Genomic DNA, 26,439 nt, shown 5'->3' on the forward strand with positions numbered 1-26,439 from the left:
TAACCCAATGGATATCCATAGTAATGTATATGCGTTCATTAACCCCCTCTGGCCTTTGCACCTGATTGACTCAAAAGTAACATCACATGTTTCCCTCTAAGAATGAAACAGGAGGATTTATCTACAACTCTGGCTCTTGCCTGATGATGCTAGTTGTAATTACCGGCGAATTGTAAATGTTGTGGATTTACTTTCCAACACACCGGTGTGTTGTACTCGTAAGGAATTTGCATGTTTTGTTTTCGTGACAAACCTTGCTAATTGGTGGTGGTGGGTTAAACTACACATTTATATTTATGCGATCTAACCTAAAAAAAAACTCATGGATAAATTATACTGCTTCTTGATGAGGATTGAATGGCGTGTAGGATTCAGCACTGGTTCATATCTCACTCGCTGCTCGTGTTAGGCATGTCCATGTTTTATAACGAAGTGTGTGAAACGCTCTGGAATGTTTGGTAATACAGGAACAATGCATACCTGTTACAACCCATACGGGTTACCCGCATTCTTGTACAGGGAAATTGAGTTTTCAGGTCCAGAGTTTTCAGGTCCATATGGCGTATAGCCGTTTAACTACGGGCAAAAAATGGTCTGCGTGTTTCTCCCTGGTGATGGGACTTTGTCGGATGAACGTTTATATTTATAAGGGCACGGGATGGCCAATAAGGTCTGAATTAGTCTAATAAGGTAGGCACTGATAAGGGGTTGACAGGTATGGCTATGCTTGTTTTTTCACGTGTATTAAACTATTATTACACGTGTTTATTGTTACACGCATGATCCCGTTTAGCAATTTGATTATTTTACGACAAAGATCCGCAGTGTGTGAGCACGGCAACAACAAAGTGGATGAGAATAAGTACAGGTTCCTGAAGGAATATCATAATCTTTATTTTGACTGCAGGAATCCGGTTATAGCTATGAAGCTCTTTTCCAAAGATGTTCCAGCAAACAGTACAAAAACAAACACCGGTAGGAGTGCAAAATAGGTCACTCAAATATTAATAATTACTGGTCATACTCTTGGTTCTTTCGGTAAAGTCACGTAGGAATAAAATAAATGAAATCACGACGTTTCGGGCGCAACACAAGTGCCCGTCATCAGGTGGGACAACCACAGCAAGAAACAATTGCTGAAGTGGGCAAAAGGGTCTGCTTGTAACAAGAGGCTATACAAGCAGTCACGAAAACTTCAAATCTACTTGTCAGAGTTATGCTGTCAGCAGAGGGCGGTGCAGCGAAATCGCACCGTGTCTGCTTCTACGGCCCCCGCAACGACCAGCGTGGTGAAGTATGGTCACAGAACCGTGCCCACGGCGTGGAGAAGCGGGTCCTCGTCCAGCAGTGGAGTAACGAAGAGGACTTCACACGACGTAGCTGTCAACCCATGCGGTTTACCCCGTATTCTTGTACATTGAAATTGAGTTTCCAGGTCCACGCGGCGTACAGCCGTTTCAATAAGTGCAACAAAAACATGTTTTGTCTATTTGTGTTTCTCCCATTTGATGGGAATTTGTAGGATGAACGTTGAGATGTATAAGGGGCACGGGGTGACCAATAAGGTTTGAATTGGTCTGTAATCAGGTGGGGCACTGATCAGGGGGTGACAGGAATGACGCGTAACTGACGGTACAGCACGTCTAACGCTAACACATTACTGCGGAGGGAGCTGGTAGGAACGTTGGGTTGCTCGGTCAATGGCCAGGGTCAACGGCGGCGTGTATTCCGCAAATCTGGCCGACTGAGAGGGCGGGCACAAGCCGGCGTGAGTAGGTTAAACGTTGCGTTTTATAAGGGCACCACGAGGTGACCAGCCTCTCCCCACCCAGCCCCAGCCTCCCCACCCAGCCCCTCCCCACCCTCCACTTCCCACCCAGCCCCTCCCAGCCCCACCCTCCCCACCCAGCCCCTCCCCACTCAGCCCCTCCCCACCCAGCCCCACCCCTCCCATTTTTGGATTCACGACGGACGGACGGACACAATAATCCCTTGTGGCCTGGTGGAACCAGGAGGTTCCTACCAGTATAAGCACTACGCTTATACATGTGGTGTAGTAATGTATTAAAATAAACACTACGCTCATGTGCTGTAGTTATAATGTATTAATATAAACACTACGCTTATAAATGTACTGGACGATATTAAAATAAACAGCTTATAAATATACTGTAGTAATACAATAAACACTACGCTTAAAAATGTACTGTAAGATAAAAATAAACACTACGCTTATAAATGTACTAGAGTATTACAATAAACACTAAGCTTGTAAATATATTGTAATAAAATAAACACGACGCTCATAAATGTGTTATGGTATTAAAATACACACTAAGCTTATACATGTACTGTAAGTATTAAAATAACCACTATGCTTATAAACGTTCTGTAGTAATAAAACAAACACTAGGCCGATGTTTGTGCTGTAGTAATAATGTATTAAAATAAACACTACGCTTATGTGCTGTAGTAATAATGTATTAAAATAAACACTGCGCCTAGGTTAGGCCGAGGCGGTTGCCTTAGGCAACGCGTGACGTCACGCACAAGCGCCCTCTCGCGCACCCATTGGCTGCGGCGGCGACGGTCACGTGGCCCACGCGAGCCCCACCCCCCTCCCGCGTGTCGTTCGTGCGGGCGGGCATCGGATTCCGGCAGCGGCAGCAGCAGAAGAATCGTCGCAAAGTTCCTCGTCCCGTTGCTCATCGCCGCAGCCCTAATCATCAGTACAAGCTGACAGCGACGACGACGACGAGTAAGGTTCCATCGGCCCGCTCAGGAGCGTCGCCGATGACCACGCGACTCCGCCGAGGTGACGAGGAAGGCCTGGCCGCCTACCGCGCTAGCCTGAGAGGTAGAGTCCCGGAACGTCGGCACCCACCAGGAGCCACGAGGTCGCGGTCCCTTCAGTCTCGAGCACAACTCCCCCCTGGGTCTCCTTTAAGCCATGGGCTCCTTAGCCACGAGATCGGGGCCACCTTAAGCCACGGCAAAGGGAACCCTTCAGTGCTGAGAACGGATCACTTTTTGCGTTCTTGAGGACGACTTTTATTACACTGGTCAACACACTTTTTCTGGCATAAGGTATTCTAACGGTTTTAAGGTAATTTTGAGGTTTTGATTCCAAATCTGGCATCAGTTTTTGTCTATCACAGGGTTTTGAGATATCAAATATTGCATTTTCAATAAAAGCTGCAGAAGAAAAATATTTAATAAATGTGGATATCTACATAAAATTATATTATAAACACACTATCCTAAAAATACAGCACCATATTTTAACACTAAAGCAGTCACTGACTCGCAACAACTTGCAATCATAAGTGACAGAGTTCATTTCGGGTAAAATGAATGAAAATGGGGTATGCCGATAGCATAAAAATAAAATGTGATAGAGCAAATCTGAGATCAGATTTGAAATTAGTCTAAAACAGCTGAAAAATTCCAGGCCAGAAAAAAATGTTTTTTTTGTTGACCAGTGTTATTATTATTGTTCCACCCTTATGTATCCCAGGATATGGGATTGCTTTAGTCCGGAGAATTGTCAGCAGGAGGCTACCCTCGTTTGTGTGTCCTCTCTCTACCACGGACGTAGCTGCCAAGCGAGCAGGCGGTGCGATTCCACCGGGTGTCGTCAAGCCACGAGCACGGGGTCATTTTTGTTCCGAGAAACCCCGAGGACGACGTTCCATTCGCTTCGGTGGTGCTCTCATCCCCAAGATCCCGTCTTGGTGTATCCCCTCGCTGGGAGGACGGGGTCGCCATCGCCGTTCGATCCCGTGGTCTTATAAATACAGCTTAATGACGGCTCGTTTTAAAGGCCGGCGAGCATAGTGCTGGCCCGTGTCCCAAAACTTTAGTGCAGTGCTTGGTACCTGGAGTCTTGAAACTCTGACCGAGGGCTGAAACCACAGCAACAGGCGGGAATTGGTCACTAGGATCGCCACTCGGCTGTGTTAGAATCAGCCGAGTTAGAATCAAAATCCGATAAGCTATGAAGCTCTTTTTTCCACATGTCCAGCCTGAGTGCTTGCAGCCCCCCATTGTAACCACACGGGGCCGCCAAATCAGCGGCCACAGATAGGACCGCAAACGAGCAGGGGTGAATATTACATTGTCCCACTGAATGAACTGGGAAAGTGAAACAAAACAACGCGTTTCCTTCCGTGCATAGTCCACGCTTGGGCGAGATCAACCTTGCCCACGATTAAAATCGTGTACTGTAGTGTAGATGGCAACTAACGCGCTTAGCATCCTCGAGTTTGATAACCCCGACATCTTTTTTTAGTCACCAAATATAATTAAGCTGCGCGTTTGAACCGTTTCCTGTAGAATATGCCCCTTAGTTGCAACACAAAATGAGCCAGTTGAGACTAGAATTGTCTTTTTAAGAGAGATCTGAGATTTTTAAAAAAATACATGAAACAACAAAATGTTGTGTACTAATAGGGGTTTTCCCCTTTTTTCTGGCAACAAAACTGACACCTTTTGCAAGGAATCATGCTTACATTAACCACAATACTTGCAGTCAAATGAAAACAAAAAACAATACTCTGATAATTTATGCATTGTCTTTGAAACTGATTGGTCCACACCAGAGAGGATAGTATAGAGAGCTTTGTGTTTTGACTTATCAGACAATGCATAAATTATCAGAGTATTGTTTTTTGTTTTTATTTGACTGCAAGTATTGTGGTTAATGTAAGCATGATTCCTTGCAAAAGGTGTCAGTTTTGTTGCCAGAAAAAATGGGAAAACCCCTATTAGTATATTTTGGTACTGGCAAATGAAGTCCCATGATGAAAATGTTGTGTGTAAATAAAAAAAAGTTAGTCTGGCATTCAGCCTAGCATTTTAACAAATTGTATTGTCACTGGGTAACCATGAACAATGATGTCATGTAAATTAACCAGAAAGGGCCACCTTCAGCCTGGATCTACAAGGCAGCACGTTGGAGGAGCGAGCCAAGGACCCACTGGACACATCCCACACTGAGGATGAGTGGGCCCCCCTCACGGCAACTCCAAAAGTCCAGTGGCAAGAGCTGAGGCATAGCGATGCTGGTAGGAACTCGCACCAACTCCCACATCTGTTGAAGAGCAGTGTGCTGTGAATGTGCAGGGTTGTGTTTGAAACGACGTGGAGTTTCTGCGTGTTTGTACACAACACAGCCGTGTCATAACATGCATGACAACACATGTAATTTGGGTGCGTCTGACGTGGACTTTAAATATAACACCAATGCACTGATTAATTTAGAGCAATTAACCATTTTATGCCTCATATGCACAGTCACTCAGCTGCGAACCCTGCTACGCAAGCATGAAAACCAAGAATTGCCATTTTCCTCCTCACCTGGTTCATCACCCCAAAGGGTAAGGTACCAATAAAGTTGTTAAATGTAGGTAAATAATGAATGTGGAAATGTGCGTTTCACCTTGTGTAGGCTTCTGTACATTTGTGTGGGTAATATTTAATGTATGTTTCCTTGACTGTAAACCTCAGTACCCAATTTTAATGATGCTTGCTCATCTGACACAAATTTGTAAGGATAGTATAGAGAGCTTTGTGTTTTGACTTATCAATTATAATTCTTTTGAAATCCGTTCCTTGTAACTTTGTACAAAGGACCATGGATCCGGATTCCGAGAATCGGACATAAACGTGCCAACGGTGGATGAGCTTGTGCCAATCATCCACCGGCAGGCAGAGTATGTACAGCACCTGGAGGCTCAGGTGCAATTTTGCAAAGTAAGTTCAAAATCCTCAAGCTACACCACAAGTGAACCCTGTACACCTGTCCATTATTCTAACATCAAATGCACCACAACCAATAATTATGGAGATTCACTCAGCTGTGCAACGATGCTTGGCTGGAGGAAGAGTGCATTTGTGAAAGCTTACACAAGTGACGTGACTAATGACGTTACAGGAGGAGCTGTTGGGGATGAAGCAGCGAGTGAAGGTCGTTGTGCTGGAAAATGAAAATCTTCGCGATGAACTGAAGGGGGAATCTGTGCAAGAAAGTCTATCGGATCATGCAGAAAATTACGTGCTGGTAACTGCTTATTCATTTTCATTTTTTCGACGTTCATATACTGTTCTATTTTATATTACACAGATGTGTGCAAACTGTCCAGAATCTTGAATTAATGTCTCACTCCTATTGTAGGTACATTACTGAAATAGGGTGACAAATGTACGCCTTGTTGCATTCCCTCATGTATATAGGATGAGGTACAGTTACCGCGTTCCCAATCCAACGAGCTTCCCAAGCGTGTGGCAGAAGAGAAAAAATCAAACACAAAGCGAAGCCCATCCCACACTGCCGCTTCCTCCGTGGCCACCGCGATTCAGCAGGAAGAATGGAAGTTAGAGCTGGTATGAATTGTCAGGAGTAATTTTGCCACATTTCTTTTTTCACGTGTGTATTCATTAATAGGCATTTTAAGCATTGTGTTCTGTTATTCGTTGGTAAAAAAAAAATCTACAATGAGCTGCTTAAAAAGACATCCTGTAACATCGCAATTGTGCTAAATGCCTCGTATTGTTAGAGTCATGATTTTTTTATGTTTTATTTTTATTATTTTATTACTTCCCTTCTACGTGACTTTACCGAAAGAACCAAGAAGAGGAGAGTCATGATTGTATAAAAAAAACACAGCTACATCAAATGGAACATGGTGCGGTCGTGTTAAATGTATTAAGTTGTCCACAAACCATTTTCTTGCTTTTACAATAATGAAGTAATGTGTATTTCCCTCTCTTACTAAGGAACGGCTAAAAGCTTTACACGAAGCCAGAACCCAGACCATGGAGGCTCAGATGAATTCATTACGGTTAGTTGCTTAAAATAACATTTGACTACTTATGTTCAAATTCTGGATTTCCGCTATTAAGCATTTGTATAAATTAATTTAAAAGACCATTCTCGTACTTTCCGAGTACAGTTGATCATCGATTATTTGGCGGCTTAGGGGGGCAGGCGCCGCCAAATAAAAAAAACGCTGGATAATCACAACATTATTTAAAATAGCTTATTTTTGTAGATTCTTGAATAAAATGTTTTTAGGTGTTGTGTGTATATTTTTGGTGTTTAAATTGTTTTTCTATATGCAATTGGCATAAATAAGTATTCAAATGAACAAAAATAATTATTCTGTAAAAAGTTACTGCATGTGAGGTCTGTATATTGCTCGCTAACGCAATCAAACACACTGCTTGTTTCAACCATGTGTTTGACGATCACCAACCAGACTGATGCAGCCTTTAAACTGGTGCTCCGGCGAACGCAAAATCATATGCACCACCGGATTGTCCTGTATATTTTCTGTTTTTATTAGTTATTCATCATGACATATGTATATAGTGTAGTTTTTTTCATTGTTTAAGTTGTATGTAGTGCATAATGTACAGGTACATAATATTTGACACTGAAATCAAGTATAGCTACTTTTTTTTGTCACGCACATGGTGCCAATCGCCGGATTGGTACAGCCTTTGGAGCGGTTTTCCGGCGATCGCAGGATTACATGCCGGTTTCGGGGGATCGGCCCGGGACTGCCGGATAATGTTGGAAGCTGGATAATCGCGTGCCAGATAATCAATGATCTACTGTGTATTTTTTTAAAAATTCAGATGAAACAGGAGATGAATTTAGCTGCTGTAACAATCATTTATGTCCTGTCAATACAACCTATCGAAACAAATTATACGTCTTAACAATTCAGCAGAAATTCATGGGCAAAAAATAAATGAGGTCACAAAATGCATTAATCTGCCAAAAAGCCTACTCTCACATTTACTAATTTGATGCTTATAATGTGAGTTATTATTCACATAAACGTCACTTTTTAAAATACAGTGTTTAGCAATTTGTTGACACTGCAAGATTTAAATATGGGTTTGGTTTGCATTCTACTCATATTTCACTGTTTTTGTGGATAAAATCTGGAAAGCTTCTGCGTCAACTTTTTTTTGCAATTGTTTTTCTGGACACTGCCCAATAGATACATTTGCAAAACCTTGTGACGCACGAGCGACCGTGCGTTAACTGTGCAATTGATGGACAGGATGGATCTGTCGGAGTCCCAGCGCAAGTGTGAAGAGTTTCGGCTCAAGCTGCGGCAGCAGGAGGGACCTGGAGGCGGAGTCCCCGGGGGGCTGTGTGTGAAGTGTTCCCAGCACAAGGCGGTCTTGGCACACACGCACAGTGACGCGCACGTGCAGACCATAGGCAGGCTCACAAAGTGAGTCCGCAGGGGTGGCCCCTGCCGACGCTGTATCTACTGCGCATTTAAGCACATTTCATGCATTACTTCATTAACGGTTTTCAAACCATTATGCTTGCATGGAAAGCAGGGTGGCACAGTGGTAATGATTGTGCCTTACAGCAAGAAATGTCTGGGTTTGATTCCCAACTCGGGCACCATTCTGTGTGGAGTTTGTATGTTCTTCATTTGTTCCGCATGGGTTTCCTCTGAGTTCTTCGATTTCCTCCCAGAGCTAAAAATAAATGTATTTTGTATCGGCCAAACACCCCAATGATGAAAGATGATCTTCAGATTACTCGATTATGGGATTACACATAGCGCCATCGCCCTCGACTGCGGGAAACTTGGCAGGACCCTTCTGAAAAAGTTTGAAGACTTGGTGAGGCTTTCCTGAGTAAACAAGCATAACTATAATACTAGAACAATGTAAAATAAGTAATTATAGTAATATAACAACAAAAATCACACACGATTCCAAAAACTGTCTATTTATGCTGATGTATATGCTATAAAACAAATCTGACATCAGAACACTTGTGTGTGTGTGTGTGCAGGGAACGAGATGAGCTGATGGACACCTTGGCAGGGCTGAGATGCACTGTAAGTGAGCTGCAGCGGAGGGAAGCTGCCGCCTGCGAGCAGGTCAAAGCCACTTTGGAGACAGCCGAGGAAGCCAACCTGGAGAAAGCCAAGGCATGACGTTCAACTTCCAATGCAGCATCACTCAATGTGACCAGAAGAGGAACCGAGGTTGCCTAACTTTGCCGAACGGCTGAATGTTAATTTTGCAAAGTGTTAGCGGTCAGGGAAAATTTAATAATCGGATTTGATATGGTGGCGATTTTCTCTCATGGCTAGCCATGGTGATCTACCATTGACTAAATGTTTTCTGCTTGCCTCTACTCTCTGGCCCTGCAGATGGCAGTGGAGTGTGAACAGATTCGGTCGGAGCTGAGCCGGCAGAAAGAGCGGCTCGGAAAGGAGCTGTCCCTGCTTCAGGAACGGATCGTGCTTGCCCGCAGTACAGCCCACCATGAGGCTGGAAAGGAGAAGGAGGCGTTGGATTCTACTGTAAGTCACCATGAGCTAAAATGAAGTAATCCGCACTGACAACGAGCTGAGAATGTGTCAGTCACTGATAGCACGCTTGCCTATGATCACCCAGAATGTACCAAATCTCATTAGGTCTCAGAATTTAAGCAGTTTCAAGCCCTTGCAGTGCTTGATAGAGTGACCACCATGCACAACAGGTTATAGGATACGGGGCTACATGGTGAGCGGCAGAGAGCATCTATGTAGCCCGCGTGCCTAGCCAACGCATGCCCAAGCCGCTTCTGTTTGGTCTGATTGAGGGGGTTAGACGGGCACGGCATGGGCTAGAAAAGAGATGGACTGATGCGGTACAGAAGAATGTGGAACTGATTGGACTTGCCAATGATTCGAACAAGCGGTGTCAAGATTGGCCTCTGTAGAGGAGACTCATGAAGGACACTACTGGGCAGTTGGAGGAAGCCGCCCTCCAACAACAGCGGTGGACAGAGGAGCAACGCTCATAATAACAAGCGGAGCGCCGGATGGCTAAAACGCGGCAAGTTGGCAAAGTAGGGAGCACAGGTGGTGCCTCTGACGGTCATGTCAGTCAGCCCATGGCACCTTTGTCTGCCCCTTGACCTCCTGCCGGCAAAATCTTGGGACACTTCACATGGTCTCAAGGTGCACCTAGCCTGGCACAAGCACCGTGGTGACGTCACCACCACTTATTGGCGAACTGCGATTGTTGTTGCAGCGATGCTTTCTGCCTTCACAAATCCACACTACAGCATGATGAAGTATGTTCAAATAATCCCCATGACCTACATGATGGGGGAAGGCTGTCATCTAGCAGTGAATTGACAAAGGGCTATACACGTACAGTGTAATGCACTTGAATGTTTAGGCAGCAAGTGCTTGGTGAAAACTAAAATCTTATTTGGTACACTTCAGCAAGTCTTTATGTTATTGTGCATTTGTGCAAAAATCACACTGCTAACGCTTGTAATTAATTACTCTTATGAAATTATAGTGATACATCCACATTTAATGTTTATTATTGCAAATTGTTATTGCAAATTTTTTTTTTGTGCAATGCCTATTATCAACAGTTTTTAACTCCAAATTTAGAGGTATGCTTTTGCATTACTGATATTCTACAAATTATTTGCCTCTTGTACGTGCCTTGCCTTTTCACAAATTTGTACCGTATAATTTATTGTTCACTCTCCCGTAGGGGGTCACTCAAAAGATAAACTTTCTTTTTTTGTAATGGGCTCTCGCCTGGTTGTAAATGAAGGCCAACTACCATTTCTGAGCAGCCTTTAAGGGAAGGCAGTAACAAAATGCATGCATTATATTCCTGAATGTATGCCCTTGGTGAACTTGCACCGGCAGATGGTGGGTAGTTTTTTAGAGAAATTAATTATTTATGAGAAGCTGCAGCTTTCCTCGTTCAGTTTTTCCTGATTTTGAGTGCAGTCTGGGAGTCTGCTTTTACAGTGTAGTTCGAGGATGTTTTTTGTCATGCCCTGGGGTGTTGAATGCTTCGAACATGAACATGTTTTTGCAAACTGTGAAAAGTTTAGTCTTCCCGAGCTGTCTGTTGGCATTGTATGAGATTACTTGAAACAAGCTAAGCGGGGTAGTGTCCTGACCTTTCGGCCAGCACCTTCTGTCAACATCCCTTTCAGATGTACAGCAAGCTTTGACACACCATGTGCTTTGTTGTCAAATCACAACTTTATAACCTTAATAACCCACGAGAAAACATGGGATTTTTTTGTTTTTAACAAGATAGGATAGCCTTACAAAAGAAAATCTACTGCTGTGTTTGTGCATGTGTGGACGTGCGTGCACAGCGGGTAGCGCGCTGCGCTACGAACCCGGCCCACCCGAGTTCCATTCTCGTTCACGACCAACACCAGTGACGATTATCTGAACTGGTCCTGGGCCTCCTCTAGGTCGACTCGGCCTATAAATGCGTGCCTGGTATAGTGTGTAAATATCTCTACTAGGGAGACAAAGGCGGCCAGGCACGGTGCTGGCCACCGAACCGTCCTTCGTGTGCCGTGCCAGCCTTCATAAGTGCTCGCTGTTAAAGGCTACACGGGGGCTCTTTGTCTTTGTGTACCACCCAGGTGAAGTTTTTGTCTGAAAAAGTAGGCACCCTGGAGGCGCAACTGGAGCGGTTGGCCCGAGAGAAGGGAGCCATTGGCGAGCAGCTGGAGGAGGCACAGAAGCAGCTCACGGCTCACGAGACCGACCTCACTAAGGTGCAGCCGTCGGTGCCTCCTGAGTGTTGCTGCATCTCTTAAACATTTCCATAAAGTGCACTTGCAATGTTGCTCGCAGCGAACATATTATGTAAATATGTATCGTATAAAAACACTGAAATTTAGATTGGGAATTTTTTTTTTAAATAGATCTGATGAAAACACCTTTTTTCACTATGGTTTATCGAGCTGTGCCACTCCTGTCTGATGTGCAGATGTGTGGAGAGATGCGCTTCCAGCTAAACCAGGCAAAACTACGCAAGGACGAGGCAGAGAAAGAACTCAAAGAATACAGAATGAAAGCAATGCGGCAGATGGATGTAAAAGAGCAGGTTTGTACCTTCTCCCTGTAAATTAATTCAAACATTTCTACCCGTTTGCCAACAGCTTTCGAACTGTTCATCACTTGCTAATTTTATCAAGTTCAGCAGCACCAACTGCCCACAGAAACACTGTGTTACATTAGAAGTATTGTCCCCGGCCTTGCTGTTGAGCAGGAGGTTGAGCGGCTGGAGATGGAGTTGGCGGAGCTGCGGCGGCGGCTGGAGCGAGCGGAAGGCGAGGCTGCACATGCCGGGGATGAGCGCATACAGCTCACGCACCGGCTGGGCACAGCCGAACAGCAGTTCCAGGTCGCCAGGTGAGCAATCGCCAAGCAGGCTAAGCGTAGCCACTGTCGGCAATAACAGCAGCAGCAGCGGGCTGGCACATTGTGTAACCCAAGATTTCCCAAAATGCATTCTTCACGCCTCCCCCTCAACCCTCCGTGGCATAGCTTTCCATTTTTACTCGCCAATCATCAGGTGCTTGCAAGGTGTACCGACTTAATTTAGATGTCGACAGAGATTACTGGTAAAGATGGAAACCTGCGCTGTCGGGGAGTGCAGAGGGAATCGAGTTTGGCATTGCCACCAGATGTGCCATTCTCATGTTTGGTTTGCGCACACGCTTTGCCCGTGTGCTTGCGTGCGCACGAGTTAGGATGGAGAAAGAATCTCTGCAGAGACGCATCGCCGACGACTCGAGGAGCCTGCGCACGCAGGCTGAGCAGCGAGAGCAAGAGCTGATTGCACACATCCAACTCTCCGAGAGCCAGCACCGGGAGAGAGGCAAGTCAGGCCCTCTCCCATCAATATCAGCAATGAAAATGACGTGTGCATGAAATTGTATTACTTTTGCAAAAAAAAAAGCAGTCGTTTTTTTTTTTACTCTCCCCAAGATTTCAGTAATAGGACTAATGCACAGCTAACATGTCCAGTGGCTTATCCTCCAAGGTATGATGAAACAGCTGCTGTTGGCTTCTTTTTTTGCATTTACGTTTCATCAAGGAAATGTCACGTTGCCCAGGGTGTTTGCAGCACAGCTGTCTTCAACTATACACTCTGCCACACCGTCTGTTGCATTTGCTAATCCAGTGAAACAGATGGTTGTAAAAATCTTAGCTTGGATGCACTCAGTTAGTTTACAAGGATAAGTCATATACGTACAAATATAAATCCTTGGTCTTGATAGGGTTACCCTAGACATTAGATTTAAAATTCAGGTAAATATACAACTGCTCGAACTGCATTACTCTTCTGTACGTGTGGACTGCAGAGGATTACATTTCCCTCATTAAGGAATGCTGTTGCTTCATATATTTACACAGTGGGTGAATTGGAGGCACTTTCAAGCTCTCAAAATGCTTTGCTGAAGCAGCTAAAAGATGAATGCAAGCTCCTTTCTGGGCAGCTCGGTGGAATGAACGAGAAACGCCGGTACGCCCACGGTTGACATTTTATTTCACTATTTAACCACTAAAGCGCCAGGCATATTTCTTGTCACGTCTTACGATAATTCAGACCACAAGCCGCCATGTTTAAAAGTAAGTGGGGCTCGTAGGTTATAAACATCAGTGTCCACTTCCGCTTGTGTTTTTTTTATTGTTTTTGTTTTGTACGGCATCGTGATACGCAGTTGTGCTTGCGTGATGCTGTGATTTGTGATTTCTGTGTATCACGGATGCCTCGTGTCTGATTTTTTTCATGCCGATACCGTACCTGATACAGTTGTGTAAGTTAGCTGTAAATGCTATCGCACTACTCTCACTTGGTTTGCTATGTTGTTCCAATGGATGTGGGAACTTGGAGGGTAAGGAGCGCACTGATCTCCATCTTTTGAAGAGGGGGGGGGGGCGAGCGATACGTCGTGTCATTTCATAACCTTCATGGACCACTCCAGCTACTTCCTTCCCCAACTCATAAATCATTCAGATTTGACCGTCCGACCCCCCTACTTGGTGAAGCAGAACGTCAAAAATATTGCATTTTTATTTAAAAGACCTCCCCACCCAAAATATGAATAAAGACGTGGCACCCTCCTCGTGTGCCCCTTTCCCACAATGCCAGTGTGGACTACCGCTAAATCTGTCGACGTGCAGGGCAGAGGTGGCCCAGCTGAGCCAAGAGAATGGCGAGCTGCACGAGCGGCTCGCACGCACGCGCCAGCGAGCGGACGATCTGGAGTCGCAGTGCGCGCAGCATGGCCGAATCCACGAGCGAATGAAGGAGCGGTGAGCATCGCGCGTACACTTCCCAACCAGTAACCGTGCACATTGGCCAACCGAGCAGTCATGGGTGTCCCCCTCGATTAAGTGGAATTATTATCAGCTGCAGTAGTAGCATTTGGTTCATTATTGGCTTCATGATTTGTCAAGTGTGCAAATGTTCTTGCCAGGCATAAAAATTGTAGAGGCATGGCAAGATTTAAAAGAATACAAATGCCTCATTGCTTGTTAATCTAACCATGAGCATTCATTGACATCATCATCACCGAATGCAGGGTTGCATGTGACCAACGATGTCTATTGTCGCCAAAGCATGGGGAGATGGCACACTTCCAGCCTGGAGTGCTCTCCTCTGGATTTAGCATCCAGCTTGCAGAAAATATCACATTCTGTTATCTGCAAATAGTTCACATGTGTAAGAACACCCTTCTTATGTGCACATTCCAGCTCTGGCATATCTAGAGGGTTATTCTCTTCAGCCACCACACTTTTTTTTTAAACCACCTAAAAGTTTTAAGATGATCATCAGATACACTCTAATTTACAACTCTCACTATAAATTAAAGTAGAAATTAGATTGGCAGTTTCGCCAGGTTCATTTAAAGGTTGGCTTAACCGCTGTTGGCAAGTGGAGAAGCGAAACGAGGATGAGTCATGGCAGCTGGCATCAGGTATTTCCGTCAGTCGAGAGAGTGATGGAATTGGGAGTGGAAGGGAGGGGGGGAGACGGCACCACTATCTCCCGTCTCCCTGCCACCCCCCCGCCCTCTTTCCCGTGCCCTTGCCCACAGCAGCCCTTGAGTGCGGCTCCGGTCCTGACCACACCTGTGCCCCCCGGCAGACGCGGCTCCTAATAAGGGCGGCACAGCTGCGGGTGCCGCCAGCCAGTCTGGCTGCCGTCGGCCTGAGCCGGGTATCGGGTCTCCCGTGCAGCAACCGGAGCCTCCAGCGCGCTCCCAAATAACGCTGCACACAACACCGCTTCCAAAATAAACCCCTGTACAGAAACCGTACACTCTACCCCCACCCCCCCCTTTACAATCATCCCTTTCCACTATGACTAACTTTTAGGAAGTATACACAATGTTGAGTATTGGCGCACGCAAAAAAAACTTCAGTAAGACCATTTTGTTTGGGTTTGGCGAGCGCATTTTTTCCAGTGCATAGCCCACAAATATTCCTTCTGATCAACGTAGTTCGGCGTGAGTGACGAGGCAAAATGTGAAAGAAATATAACTTGGTTCTCTTACCTGGCGGTTACAACCCAATGAGTAGCTGGCTGGGGTCAAAGAGAGTGCATTGTTATCGTGGCGAATCCTAAAAATGTCAAGAATATTTAGTCACGCTTGGTTGAATTACTGTGTTTCATATTACCACACTCGCTGGCAGGGGTTGTAATTTATAGGGCACATAAGCACGCATTATGAGGAGAGCACAAAAAGTGCACACACGGCCCTAAATTGGATAATTTAATTGGCCGGAATATGGTCGTGTGATTACTTTGCAGTTTGTGCGTTCAGTTCAAGAGGAGTTTAAGCGATTTGAAAGTGGGTAGGAAGGAGTGTTGAACAATGACAGACGATGTTGCAAGTGGCCGAGTAGACTCACAACTTGGAGTGAAAGTTCTTAAAAGATAAATTGCGCAAACCATTACACCATGTATTTTTTTTTATCAGAACCCATGTAACATGCTTTTCATATTTAATTACAAAGAGAGTGAACACATGGATTTTAAGTAAAATGTAATGTGGGCCTGTCATCTATTTTGTGATCAAAACAAATAAATGCAGAAAGTTCCAAACCCAGATCAAGTACAACATACTGTGGGCATCGATGTGACAGGCGAAGTAAACATTTCCATTCAGACCCATATTCAATACCGCACATAGACACACCACTAAAATGTTGTATGCCTAATGAAAGTGTTTTTGAGATAACACTATATACCTCACTGGGACGTTTTACTAATCAAGTAATATTTTCGTAGACAAAAAAATGTGAAGACATGAAAATAGGTCACGAAACGTAGCAGTGGGAAATGCGCGTGCGATCTGGAAGGGCTGTGGTGATGGATGGTTGTGGTGTTGGTGAACGTTGCTATTTTGAAAAAGATGGATTTACAAAAATGTCATTCCGTATCGGGAAACTCAAAGAAGCTTCTTTGTACACAAGCATTTCAAATAACTTAATTGAATAACTAATTTTCACAGAACTGTGCATATAATACGTTACATAGAACTTGTTTTTTTTCTTATCAACGATGGAATTTGTTTATTTTTTGTATGCACGTGGAGCCACAATGGCTGCTAATTTATGTTTTGGGGCAAAGGGAGGTTGTGGCCTAAACACAATTGGGAAGTAATGCTGTTCGAAACCTAACAAGACAATAAATTGCAATCTAGCCTCAACTCCCGAGTAAAACAAGCACTGTACGAGTTGCGGATACGTTTTCTGATTGTCTACTTCCATTTCAAAAAGTTAATGGTATTAACAGCGATGGAAGGTTCTTGCTGGTAGCCAGCAGTACTGCCACACCTACACGCTCCACAGGTGACGGCGACTGTCGGGCTGGAAAAGCAGGAAACATAATTTGCATGCACAAAGAGGAACTTCAACGTGGCTTACATCCGATGCTGCGGTTATGCGTATCGGTACATTTAAATGTTTTATTAAGTTTGAATGGACATTACTATTAAGTGTAAAATTTTTCAAAATTTATCAGGTTAGCTGCAATTTCAATACAACAGTTCCATGTTCAGAGAACCGGACATTACCGTGACCTGACCTTACAGGGTTACGACTTGTGCGGCAGCTAAAATTATACACCAAGCAGCTACTGCGGGCGGACAGTTGTTTGCAGCAGGTTATTTAAACACTCCTGTCACTCCTTCCCCACTTCCCCCACTAACCCTTGCCCCCCCCCCACCCCCCCCCAATCGACAAACCGCCTGACCAGGTTGCAACAGCTGGACGTGCACAGTCAGGCGAGTGTGCGCCAGGTGGTGGAGCTGCTCGGCAAGCAGGGAGCCCTGCTGCACGAACGCCAGCTGCTCTCCCACGAGACGCACTTCCTGAAAACCCAGGTAAGGGTTTGGCCCAGTTTGGCGGCTTCACGATCGTAAAAAGCACCCTGGAAAGGTTTTTACGTAGAAAAAGTGCCCGCCGCCCCACCACCCCCCACCACCTTTTCAAGTTGCTATGACATTATGAATTAGTGTTAAATTCGCTTTTTAAGCGCACGTGCTCCATTTGTTCAATTTCCAGTGTGCGCATTGTCAAAAAACAATTTGTATCCCATCTTAGATTGTCAGGCCACCGTTTCCTCAACCCTAACCAAAGCAAAGCCTTTACTTCCTTATCAGTGACCCACATCCTGTTTACAACCAAGGCAGTTACGGCTTCTTAGAAAGACCCAGTCATGGACTGTGGTAACCCGCACTGCACCAGTGCGGGTTACACAGTCCATGTAAAGAGGGGGAGGGAGGGAGGCAACTCTACTTGCTGGAATCAATGTGTCGAGCGGACGGTTGACCAGCCGCCCTTGAGACACAAGCGTCACTAGTGGAGGCAACAGCTTGGCAGTGGCAATGTGAACGAGCCAAAATATTTGTTTCAATACTTTATTTAAACAAAAACGTGGCTTTAGTGTGTCCAAGCTATCAAATGCTTATATTCAGGATTCACCCTGTGACTTGTATTTTTAAGTTGTAATTATATAAAGAATTGCAAACATGTTCAGGTATATTTAGCATATTTGCACATTGAGACTTACTGTAGAATGAACAAACAAGTCTTAAGGTATGTAGCACCACTCCTTTACAAGTAATACTATTGAAGTATGCCATTTTGCCAGAGGTGTGGACTCGAGTCATGTGACTTGGACTCGAGTCAGACTCGAGTCATGAATTTGATGACTTGCGACTCGACTTGGACTTGCATAACAATGACTTTGTCCCACCTATGAGATGTGGACTCGAGTCATGTGACTTGGACTCGAGTCAGACTCGAGTCATGAATTTGATGACTTGCGACTCGACTTGGACTTGCATAACAATGACTTTGTCCCACCTCTGCATTTTGCTATTGCGCCTCTAAAGGATTATTGTCTTTAAGTTATAACAACTCGAGATTGGCTGTATTCTTCTCACAGGCTCGTGGTTGTTGGTGGGCATGGCAACAGGAAAAGTACATGAAAATTTTATATAAAAACAGTGCACAACTAAAGCAGCATTAAAACATTACCTCTTGTCCTGTTCCTTTCAGCTGAACTTTTCCAAAGCAGATAAATGAAGATGAAGCCATCACACAAAGGAGTTTGGCTTAATATCCATGTGTGGTCCACTGTAAGCGTGTCCGTGATGTACCAATGTTAAATGATTTTTTAAAAGGTGGAAGGTTTTTTTCTAAATTAAAAAAATATATATAGTGAGGGGGAAGGGGGGGGGTAAGGTTAGCATACAAAATATATTTTTCCATGAACTAATCTTGAAATTGCTTTTTTTACCATGTCTTTATATGTTTTTTTAAGCATGGCAACTTGTCATGATAAAAACCATACATGCAATACATTTGTATATGATTGTCTATTATTTACTACAGTATTGATCACTTAATAGTTCATACATTACCCGACTCTGTGAAAATGCAAAATTGGAGTGTAGCACACGTCATGAGGTACGTAATATTTTTTTATTTAAGCGTCTGAAAAAAAAACAAATCATTTGTGCAATGAAACTTCAACTACAGTTTTACAGCATACAAAGCTTCACTGATAGGCCAGTGCCTCTGGTAAGGGGGAGAAGGAGGGGGGGTCCCAGTACACTTACCCCAGACAAACTGTGACTAGTACACCAGGTGAAGCTATACCATACAGAACATAAATCTGCTTAAGTCCTGTGAAAGAAAGCTCCGTAAATGAAAACATCCCAGCTGCAGCTGATGACTGTCCATGGAATGGGTGGAAAATATCCAATGCGTGGAAAGGCCTCCTCCATCCTGGCCTGCTTTGCACAATTCGTTTTTGTGAAGGAATAAAAAGACAGATGAAAGTCCTGCAGCATTATTTCATTAGAGGCACTAATTGACATGAGCTCTCCGATTTCTACAGTACAATGTAGAAAATATAAAATAACCTCAAATAAACCACGTGCATTTGTTACAGTAGTTTTTATTGCTTTCATGACCTGACCTTGTCATTCATTGATCTGGCTTCTAGGGCTATGCTAGTGAATTGAGAAAAATGGCTTGCTTTACTATTCTACAGTATATTCACAAATGTAGGAACTACGGTATTAGTATTTTAGCAGAATTATAGTTTACTAGTCGCAGCAAAACTAAGGCAATGAAAATGACTAAGTCACTTTCACTTTTTAAACATTCACTTTTGCTGGCTTTCTTACATCAATTCGTGCACAGGGTACCAATTAGTAAAAAAAAAAAAATCACCTTTAATATCAGAATTGTTAAATATTCCATGTCGCGCTCGTGTGCCGTTCATACGGCAGATTCTTCAACATGATTTATCAAATACCTAAATATTACCACAGCGTGGAAGTGTTTAGAAATGCAGCCGACTGCATTGTAGAACTTGAAATTCATAAACAAAAGCAGGTTTCATAAAATAAAATGAATGTCCCTTTTTCTACATTTTCACTAAAACGGATGATATGTACATGCAAGTCTTTTTTTTTGTACAAGAAAGATTACAAGCAGTGGGTTTTTTTTTAATTGTAGCAGCAAACCTTTACAGAAAAGAGAGGTTAAAAAACAACAGGTTCACTAGACCTGGGCACTTTGGAAAAAGGAGGAAAAAATCTCGGTGTGATTTAAAATACAATTAAAAATTGATCCATACTGAGATGTACTGTCCATTCAATTCTGTATTTTTGTCTTTACTTTGGTGTGCTTGCAAATTTGACAACATAATTCTTCAGTGAACAGGGCTCATCCAAGTAATGGTTCTTCCGTAGATAGAAGTCATGTTGTACCTGCAGCCGTGTGTGCTAGGCTGAAAGATGTTGGGGGAAAAGCAAAACAAATTTCACGTCTAAAAAACTCCCCAATGGCTGACCCTCATCATCCTGGTTCGTGGGACTTGCCGTGACCAGCTTACTCCACCAATTGCTTTAAAAATTTCGCTTACCTTATCTTCTGGGAAACAGTTTATCCACTGTTCACACGTCAGACCTCATTTTCCATATTCACACTACTACACTTGACAACGGCAATTTGTAATTATATTCGGCAAACAATTGTACAAAACAAAGCTGTGTTTGCCTCAGTACCTAACGCCTCTACGAATAATTATTACAGTTGCCCATTTGTATAACTTCAGGCCTTGATGCTGCGTCAGTTAAGTGGAAAGCCACCCACAGAGTTCGTCTTCGCGATCATCAGCAACTTCAGGTGATCCAGTACACCTTCTAGCACACCTGAGCATTGCCGTGCACTGCCTGCCTTGAGCTCTCCTCGAGGCAGGGGAGGAGGTATCGAGCCTGTGATCGACTGGCACCGGAGGCAGGGTTGTCGCGAGCTCATTTCGGAAGGGAAGGTGTCCTTGGTCTGGCCGGTGGTGCGGATGGGTTCGTTTGCGATGGGTCAGGCGTGAGGTCTGTGGCGTTGCCAGTGTGGAGCTACTCCTTGCCACTGGCGCAGTAGGAGAACTGCGGGAAGTGTGGTCTCCGTTCGTTGTCGAGGGACTCCATGCTGTCAACTGTGCAGAATTAAAACGCACGTTAAATCAGGTGCAACACTCAATACAAGTATATTTCATACTAAAGTTTTTTGGGTTAGATCGCGTTATTTATAAATGTGTCGTAACCCTCCACCACCCAACACGGCCAAACAGTAAAAAATGTGTCACGTTTACAAAGGACAAAATAATTCACTTCTTTAGCCCACCGGTGTGTTGAAGAGCGAATCAACATAATAAAAAATGAGTACGACGTGTTAGGTGGTGGAGGGTTACAACACATTTATAAATAACGCGATCTAACCCAAACACCTTCATTATGAATGATATTGATCGCGAAAGCCTACGTGTTAAACAAGTATATTTGCTTTTATACATAAATAAACTAGCTTTGCAATACATAGAATAAGAGCATAAATGTTTATAACCTTAAGGTAATTATGAGATGACTAAGAGATTTCTAAGCCTTGTGGCATTAACAGAGGTACTCACATCTGTCCGGCGGTGTGATCGTGATTGTCTGTGCCGTGAACTCTTCGTCAAAGTAACGCGTATCGGTTTCTGAGGCTACTTGCGGCTTAAAGGGAGGCGTCATCTGGGGGTTGCGAGGTTATTTACAGAAATAAAGTTAAATCAAAACATTTCTACAAATCCAGTCGAAGCTCCACCAAACAGCAACTTTCACTCAATTAAACAACCAGCACCAGACAACAACTACATTGGCAACAACACAGCAAGATGAACTCTTTAAGGAGGCTGGGCTTACCTTTCTGTCATACACATCTTGCCAGATTATTCCAGCAAAGAAACTGTGCCTCATGATCTCCTTGGCATCGTCGACGCCGCCACCCAGTCTGCCACGAGACAAACGACAATATCAAATACGTGCAGTAATCACGAGATATGAACCTGCCTTAAAGTGATAACCTTTAGTTTAATCTCAACTAGTTATGCTCTCAAAGTTCTCACGATCTGACACATTTACAACTGCTTTTTGCATCTAGTTTGTGGTCCTACCCCCACACCTGATCAGCAGTTGGCTACGGATGGTGTGCGAATGAAGTTCAACATACACACACATTCGTGGAGGATTTGGAATAGAATCAAATTATATTCTTGGTTCTTTCGGTAAAGTCACGTAGAAGGGAAATAATCTATATATATAAAATCGCAAATCTGTCTGTCTGTGTGTGTGTCTGTGTGTCGCCGGACCATACGCAGTTTCATTGGACGGCGGTTGCCCCTGGCAACGGGTAGCGACGCATTCGCTGCCGGGTGGACGCCATTTTTAATTCCCGTTAAAAATATGCGCACGCATTTGTGGTATAAACTCGATATACCCAGCGTTGCCCGGGGGGAAAATACATTTAAAATCTTATGAAAACTTTCAAACATTACATACCAATGAAAAAACAACTGTAATTACTTTTAAACCTGACGCGCCAAGAATCGATTCTCTGAATCGCGCAAAGGAATCGAAGGTTGTAGATTCCTTTAGATTCGGACGATTCCCGTTTACTATAAGTTGCTTAAAGTCGATATAAACTGCTACGAACGGGAAATATCCGGCGTTGACCAGGGCAAAAATGTAATTAAAAACTCCTGAAAAAATAAAATAACAATGAAAATGAAACTCTATCATTCAAAATGTAAACCCCCAACATGCCAGGAATCGATTCTTTGAATCGCACAAAGGACTAATCGAAGGTTGTAAATTACTTTAGGATCGCGCTTCCTGTTTAATAACAGGACCCTGCGGGGTGGGCTGGTAGGAATAATACTAATACCGGTAAAGGGATATCGACCGCACGCACACGCGCACACACGCGCATAAACGTACACACGCACACACACACGCACACACACCGCACGCACACACACACACATGCACGCACGCACACGTAATGAAGTTGTGTTGCTACGCTTCCAGTTCGCCGTGAATAACGATCCGAAGCCCAATAGCGCCCATTCATCACGCCGCTCGAGTGGGCCGGACACGCACACACGCACGCACACACACGCACACAGTCACACATATACGCACACGCACACGCGCATACACACACGCACGCAAACACACACGCACACACACACGCGCAGGGGGAGCGGGCGGCCATCTTGTCGGACGGACAAACGGACGCGGACGGACAAACGGACGCGGACGGACGGACGGACAAACGGTCGGACGATATAATCTATTGGTGGTCTGGTCCACTTCGTTCCTACCAGTATAAGTTGCTTATAGAGTTGATATTTAATATAAGTTGCTTATAGAGTTGATATAAACTGCTACGAATGGGAAATATCCGGCGTTGACTGGGGCAAAAATATAATGGTGAGGGCGGTTGTGAGTGGCGATTGTGAGTGGTGATTAGTGAGTGGTGAGGGGAGGTTGAGTGGTGAGGGTGAGTGGTGAGGGTGAGTGGTGAGGGTGAGTGTTGAGGGTGAGTGGTGAGTGGTGAGGGTGTGATTGGTGAGGATGAGTCGTGAGGGAGAGTGGTGAGGGAGAGTGGTGAGGGTGAATGGTGAGGGTGAGTGGTGAGGGTGAGTGTTGAGGGTGAGTGGTGATTGGTGAGCGTGTCATTGGTGAGGATGAGTGGTGAGGGAGAGTGGTGAGGGTGAATGGTGAGGGTGAGTGGTGAGGGTGAGTGTTGAGGGTGAGTGGTGAGTGGTGATTGGTGAGGGTGTGATTGGTGAGGATGAGTGGTGAGGGAGAGTGGTGAGGGAGAGTGGTCAGAGTGAATGGTGAGGGTGAGGGTGAGTGGTGAGTGGTGATTGGTGAGGGTGTGATTGGTGAGGATGAGTGGTGAGGGAGAGTGGTGAGGGAGAGTGGTGAGGGTGTGATTGGTGAGGATGAGCGGTGAGGGAGAGTGGTGAGGGAGAGTGGTGAGGGTGTGATTGGTGAGGATGAGTGGTGAGGGAGAGTGGTGAGGGTGAATGGTGAGGGTGAGTGGTGAGGGTGAGTGTTGAGGGTGAGTGGTGAGTGGTGATTGGTGAGGGTGTGATTGGTGAGGATGAGTGGTGAGGGAGAGTGGTGAGGGTGAATGGTGAGGGTGAGTGGTGAGTGGTGAGGGTGTGTATATATGTAAGGTTATTAAAAAATATATTTTTCACCCGGGCAACGCCAGGTACTCACGACGTTTCGACTGCAACACAAGCAATCATCATCAGGTGTGAAATCCACAGCAAGAAAATTAGAAAAAAGTAGTGTTTTTTTTTCAAATTTTCTTGCTGTGGAGATGCCTAAGAGATTTCTAAAAAGTAGTGTTTTTTTAAAATTTTCTTGCTGTGGATTTCACACCTGATGATGATTGCTTGTGTTGCAGTCGAAACTACTTTTTTCAAATGTTCTTGCTGTGGATTTCACACCTGATGATTGCTTGTGTTGCAGTCGAAATGTCGTGAGAATTTTTATTGTTTTATATTTTTATTATTTCCCTTCTACGTGAAAGAACCAAGAATATGAATCCCTGCAATTACGAAAGCTTTAAATAAAAATTGACGAAGCTGAGAAAGGACTTTTTTTTTTCATAATCTACCTCTGCTTGGGGTCTTTCTTGAGCAGGCCGGACAACAGTGCCCTGGCGTCATTGGAGAGAGTGCGCGGGAACCGAATGTCCTCCATGAGGATGAGCTCAAACAGCTTCTCATGATCCTGGTTGTAGAAGGGCAGGCGCCCACACATCATCTCATACATGACCACACCTAGGCCCCACCAGTCCACCGCCCGCCCATAATCGTTGTCCTCCAGCACCTGTAGGAAGTTGTGGGGTCGAGGTTGTTGGGAGGAAGAAGAGAGAAAGAAAAAGATCACAACCACTCTGGGTGCCTGCGAGCTTACACCACTACAGGCAGCATCCTCCTGGACATCAGGACAGGGCGCATCCCTGCTGTTTGAATCTGAAGGGAGGCCTGCCCGCCCGCCCAACCGAATTGGCTAAAACTGAGGCAACAGAAACACTCTCCCGGAGTGTGTGAAAGGACACACGTGTTACATGTTAACGCAAAATGAATGTAATATACCATAGCTGGTCTGCATTTCTCACTGTACGCATAAGCTCAAATTGCATTTATAAAACACCAAGAGCTGCATCACATAATTAAATACAGTTGCGTCATTTGTGTAACCAATGTCCATAGCCTGTGGCCAATATTGTTTGCATATTAATGTCTTTTTACCAAAAAAAGCCAAAGTCTTGTTCTCGGAAAATTAAGTTAGGTTGTACAAAATGCTTCTGTTCTGCCAGCACCATGACAAAACCCAGACCAGCGTTTCCAAATTGCAAGACCGCTCATAAAAACTTCACATTCAGAAGCTGTAACCCAATTTCAGGCTCACTCTCAAAAGAAACCTCGTGCAAAATTCATGAACAAGGAGCCAACCTCAGTTTCACAACATCAATTAGAAGAAAGACAATGAAATACGGCAGAAGAACGTTGCAAGTTTCCCAAAATTTGACACCCATTTGGCCATGATGAAAAGGTAACAGCTGGAGTCCAAACATTCCTGGAGGCTGATGGCTCCAACATCTGTCACGCTGGAACCCACATAGCCAGAATCCAGCACAACAGCTGTGTAAGCCACCGTTCTCAGGCTAATATTTTGTCCTGCAGCTGCCAGGCTGATGGTGGGAGTGATGTAGCCAGGGAACCTGGTACGCACCTCGGGAGCCAAGTACTCGGGCGTGCCACAGAAGGTCTTCATGGTTGCACCATCCGTGATGCCCTCCTTGCACAGCCCAAAGTCTGCGATTTTTATATGCCCATCTTTGTCCAACATGAGATTTTCAAGCTACGTTGCCAACAAACAAAAACACAAGTCATCAACTAGCAAATCGATTTAAGGTCTTCAATCAAACAAGAAATCATTAACAAAACCATAAATAAAATAGCTCAGAGCAAATCATCATAATCGGCAAATTTGTAATCCACTGCTGGATGAAGGCCCCTCTGTGCGATCGCCTTCCCACACAGTCCTGCGATCCCACAATCCAGCCCACACCTGCACATGAGCTGATCTCATCACTCATTCTGCCTGGTGGTCATCACCCAGTCTGTTGTCTCCTTTGGCTTCCGTTCTGTAACCGCTCTCATCCACAATCATAGTCCCCTTCCCATGACGTGCCCTGCCCAAGCGCCCTCAACTCCTTAGCAGTCAACATCTCTAGCTTGTGTATGTTCTCTGATCCACGTGTACCTAAAACTAGAAAACTGAACTGAACTTTTTATTTGGCCAGGTAAGGTCCACTGAGCGATATAGCGCTCTTTCAGAAGCAACCTGGCCACAAATGATAGCTCAAAGAAGTGGCTTATCATGTGGACATTTATAGCAGCTAAATACTCTAAAACGCATGATTCTAAATGTGGAGGGAAAAACCAGAGGACACGGAGAAAAAAAATTCAAGCAAACACGGGGAGAACATGCAAACTCCAAATATACAGCAGGCGTCAGGGTTGGGATAGAACCTACGACCTCCTGCATACCAGGTGACAGAGTTAACATCTCGCTCCCACGGGCCTCTTTCTGTCAGTGCAATTCTAATCATCCATCTCTCCATACTTCTCCGAATGTGACATTTGTAACCTCATCTGATAAATGTAATAAAAAAAATGTTTAATGCA

At 44.5% G+C, this 26,439-nt stretch overlaps 2 protein-coding genes across 6 annotated transcripts in view; one reads left to right on the forward strand and one right to left on the reverse strand.

Moving 5' to 3' along the window:
* Positions 1–2,633: 2,633 nt before the first annotated feature.
* Positions 2,634–19,475, forward strand: SDCCAG8 (SHH signaling and ciliogenesis regulator SDCCAG8). Of its 4 annotated transcripts, none has more exons than XM_078596006.1 (18): positions 2,634–2,857; positions 4,917–5,066; positions 5,296–5,378; positions 5,632–5,754; positions 5,936–6,061; positions 6,235–6,384; positions 6,778–6,842; positions 8,076–8,252; positions 8,831–8,969; positions 9,195–9,347; positions 11,447–11,581; positions 11,797–11,913; positions 12,079–12,221; positions 12,563–12,690; positions 13,230–13,338; positions 14,001–14,132; positions 17,083–17,209; positions 18,390–19,475. In XM_078596006.1, exons 1-18 carry the CDS (start codon positions 2,794–2,796, stop codon positions 18,414–18,416), a joined length of 2,148 nt encoding a protein of 715 aa, XP_078452132.1. In that variant the 5' UTR covers positions 2,634–2,793; the 3' UTR covers positions 18,417–19,475. The 4 variants fall into 4 exon arrangements, with proteins under 4 accessions (XP_078452132.1, XP_078452134.1, XP_078452135.1 ...); XM_078596007.1 differs by having other exon boundaries at positions 2,661–2,815; XM_078596008.1 differs by lacking the exons at positions 17,083–17,209; positions 18,390–19,475 and adding an exon at positions 14,918–14,999.
* LOC144719808 (RAC-alpha serine/threonine-protein kinase) overlaps positions 18,797–26,439 on the reverse strand; it is a 45,948-nt gene continuing 38,305 nt past the window's right edge. For both annotated transcript variants that reach the window (XM_078596010.1, XM_078596011.1), the window contains 5 exons: positions 25,481–25,609; positions 24,357–24,571; positions 21,584–21,671; positions 21,310–21,412; positions 18,797–20,838 (listed from right to left, as the gene is read on the reverse strand). In XM_078596010.1, the coding sequence (XP_078452136.1) occupies positions 20,759–20,838; positions 21,310–21,412; positions 21,584–21,671; positions 24,357–24,571; positions 25,481–25,609 (615 nt within the window). In that variant the 3' untranslated portion in view covers positions 18,797–20,758. The remainder of the gene's footprint in view (positions 20,839–21,309; positions 21,413–21,583; positions 21,672–24,356; positions 24,572–25,480; positions 25,610–26,439) is intronic.

The sequence above is a fragment of the Lampetra planeri genome, chromosome 7 (assembly GCF_965212315.1).
Source record: "Lampetra planeri chromosome 7, kcLamPlan1.2.h2, whole genome shotgun sequence".
Classification (NCBI taxonomy): domain Eukaryota; kingdom Metazoa; phylum Chordata; class Hyperoartia; order Petromyzontiformes; family Petromyzontidae; genus Lampetra; species Lampetra planeri.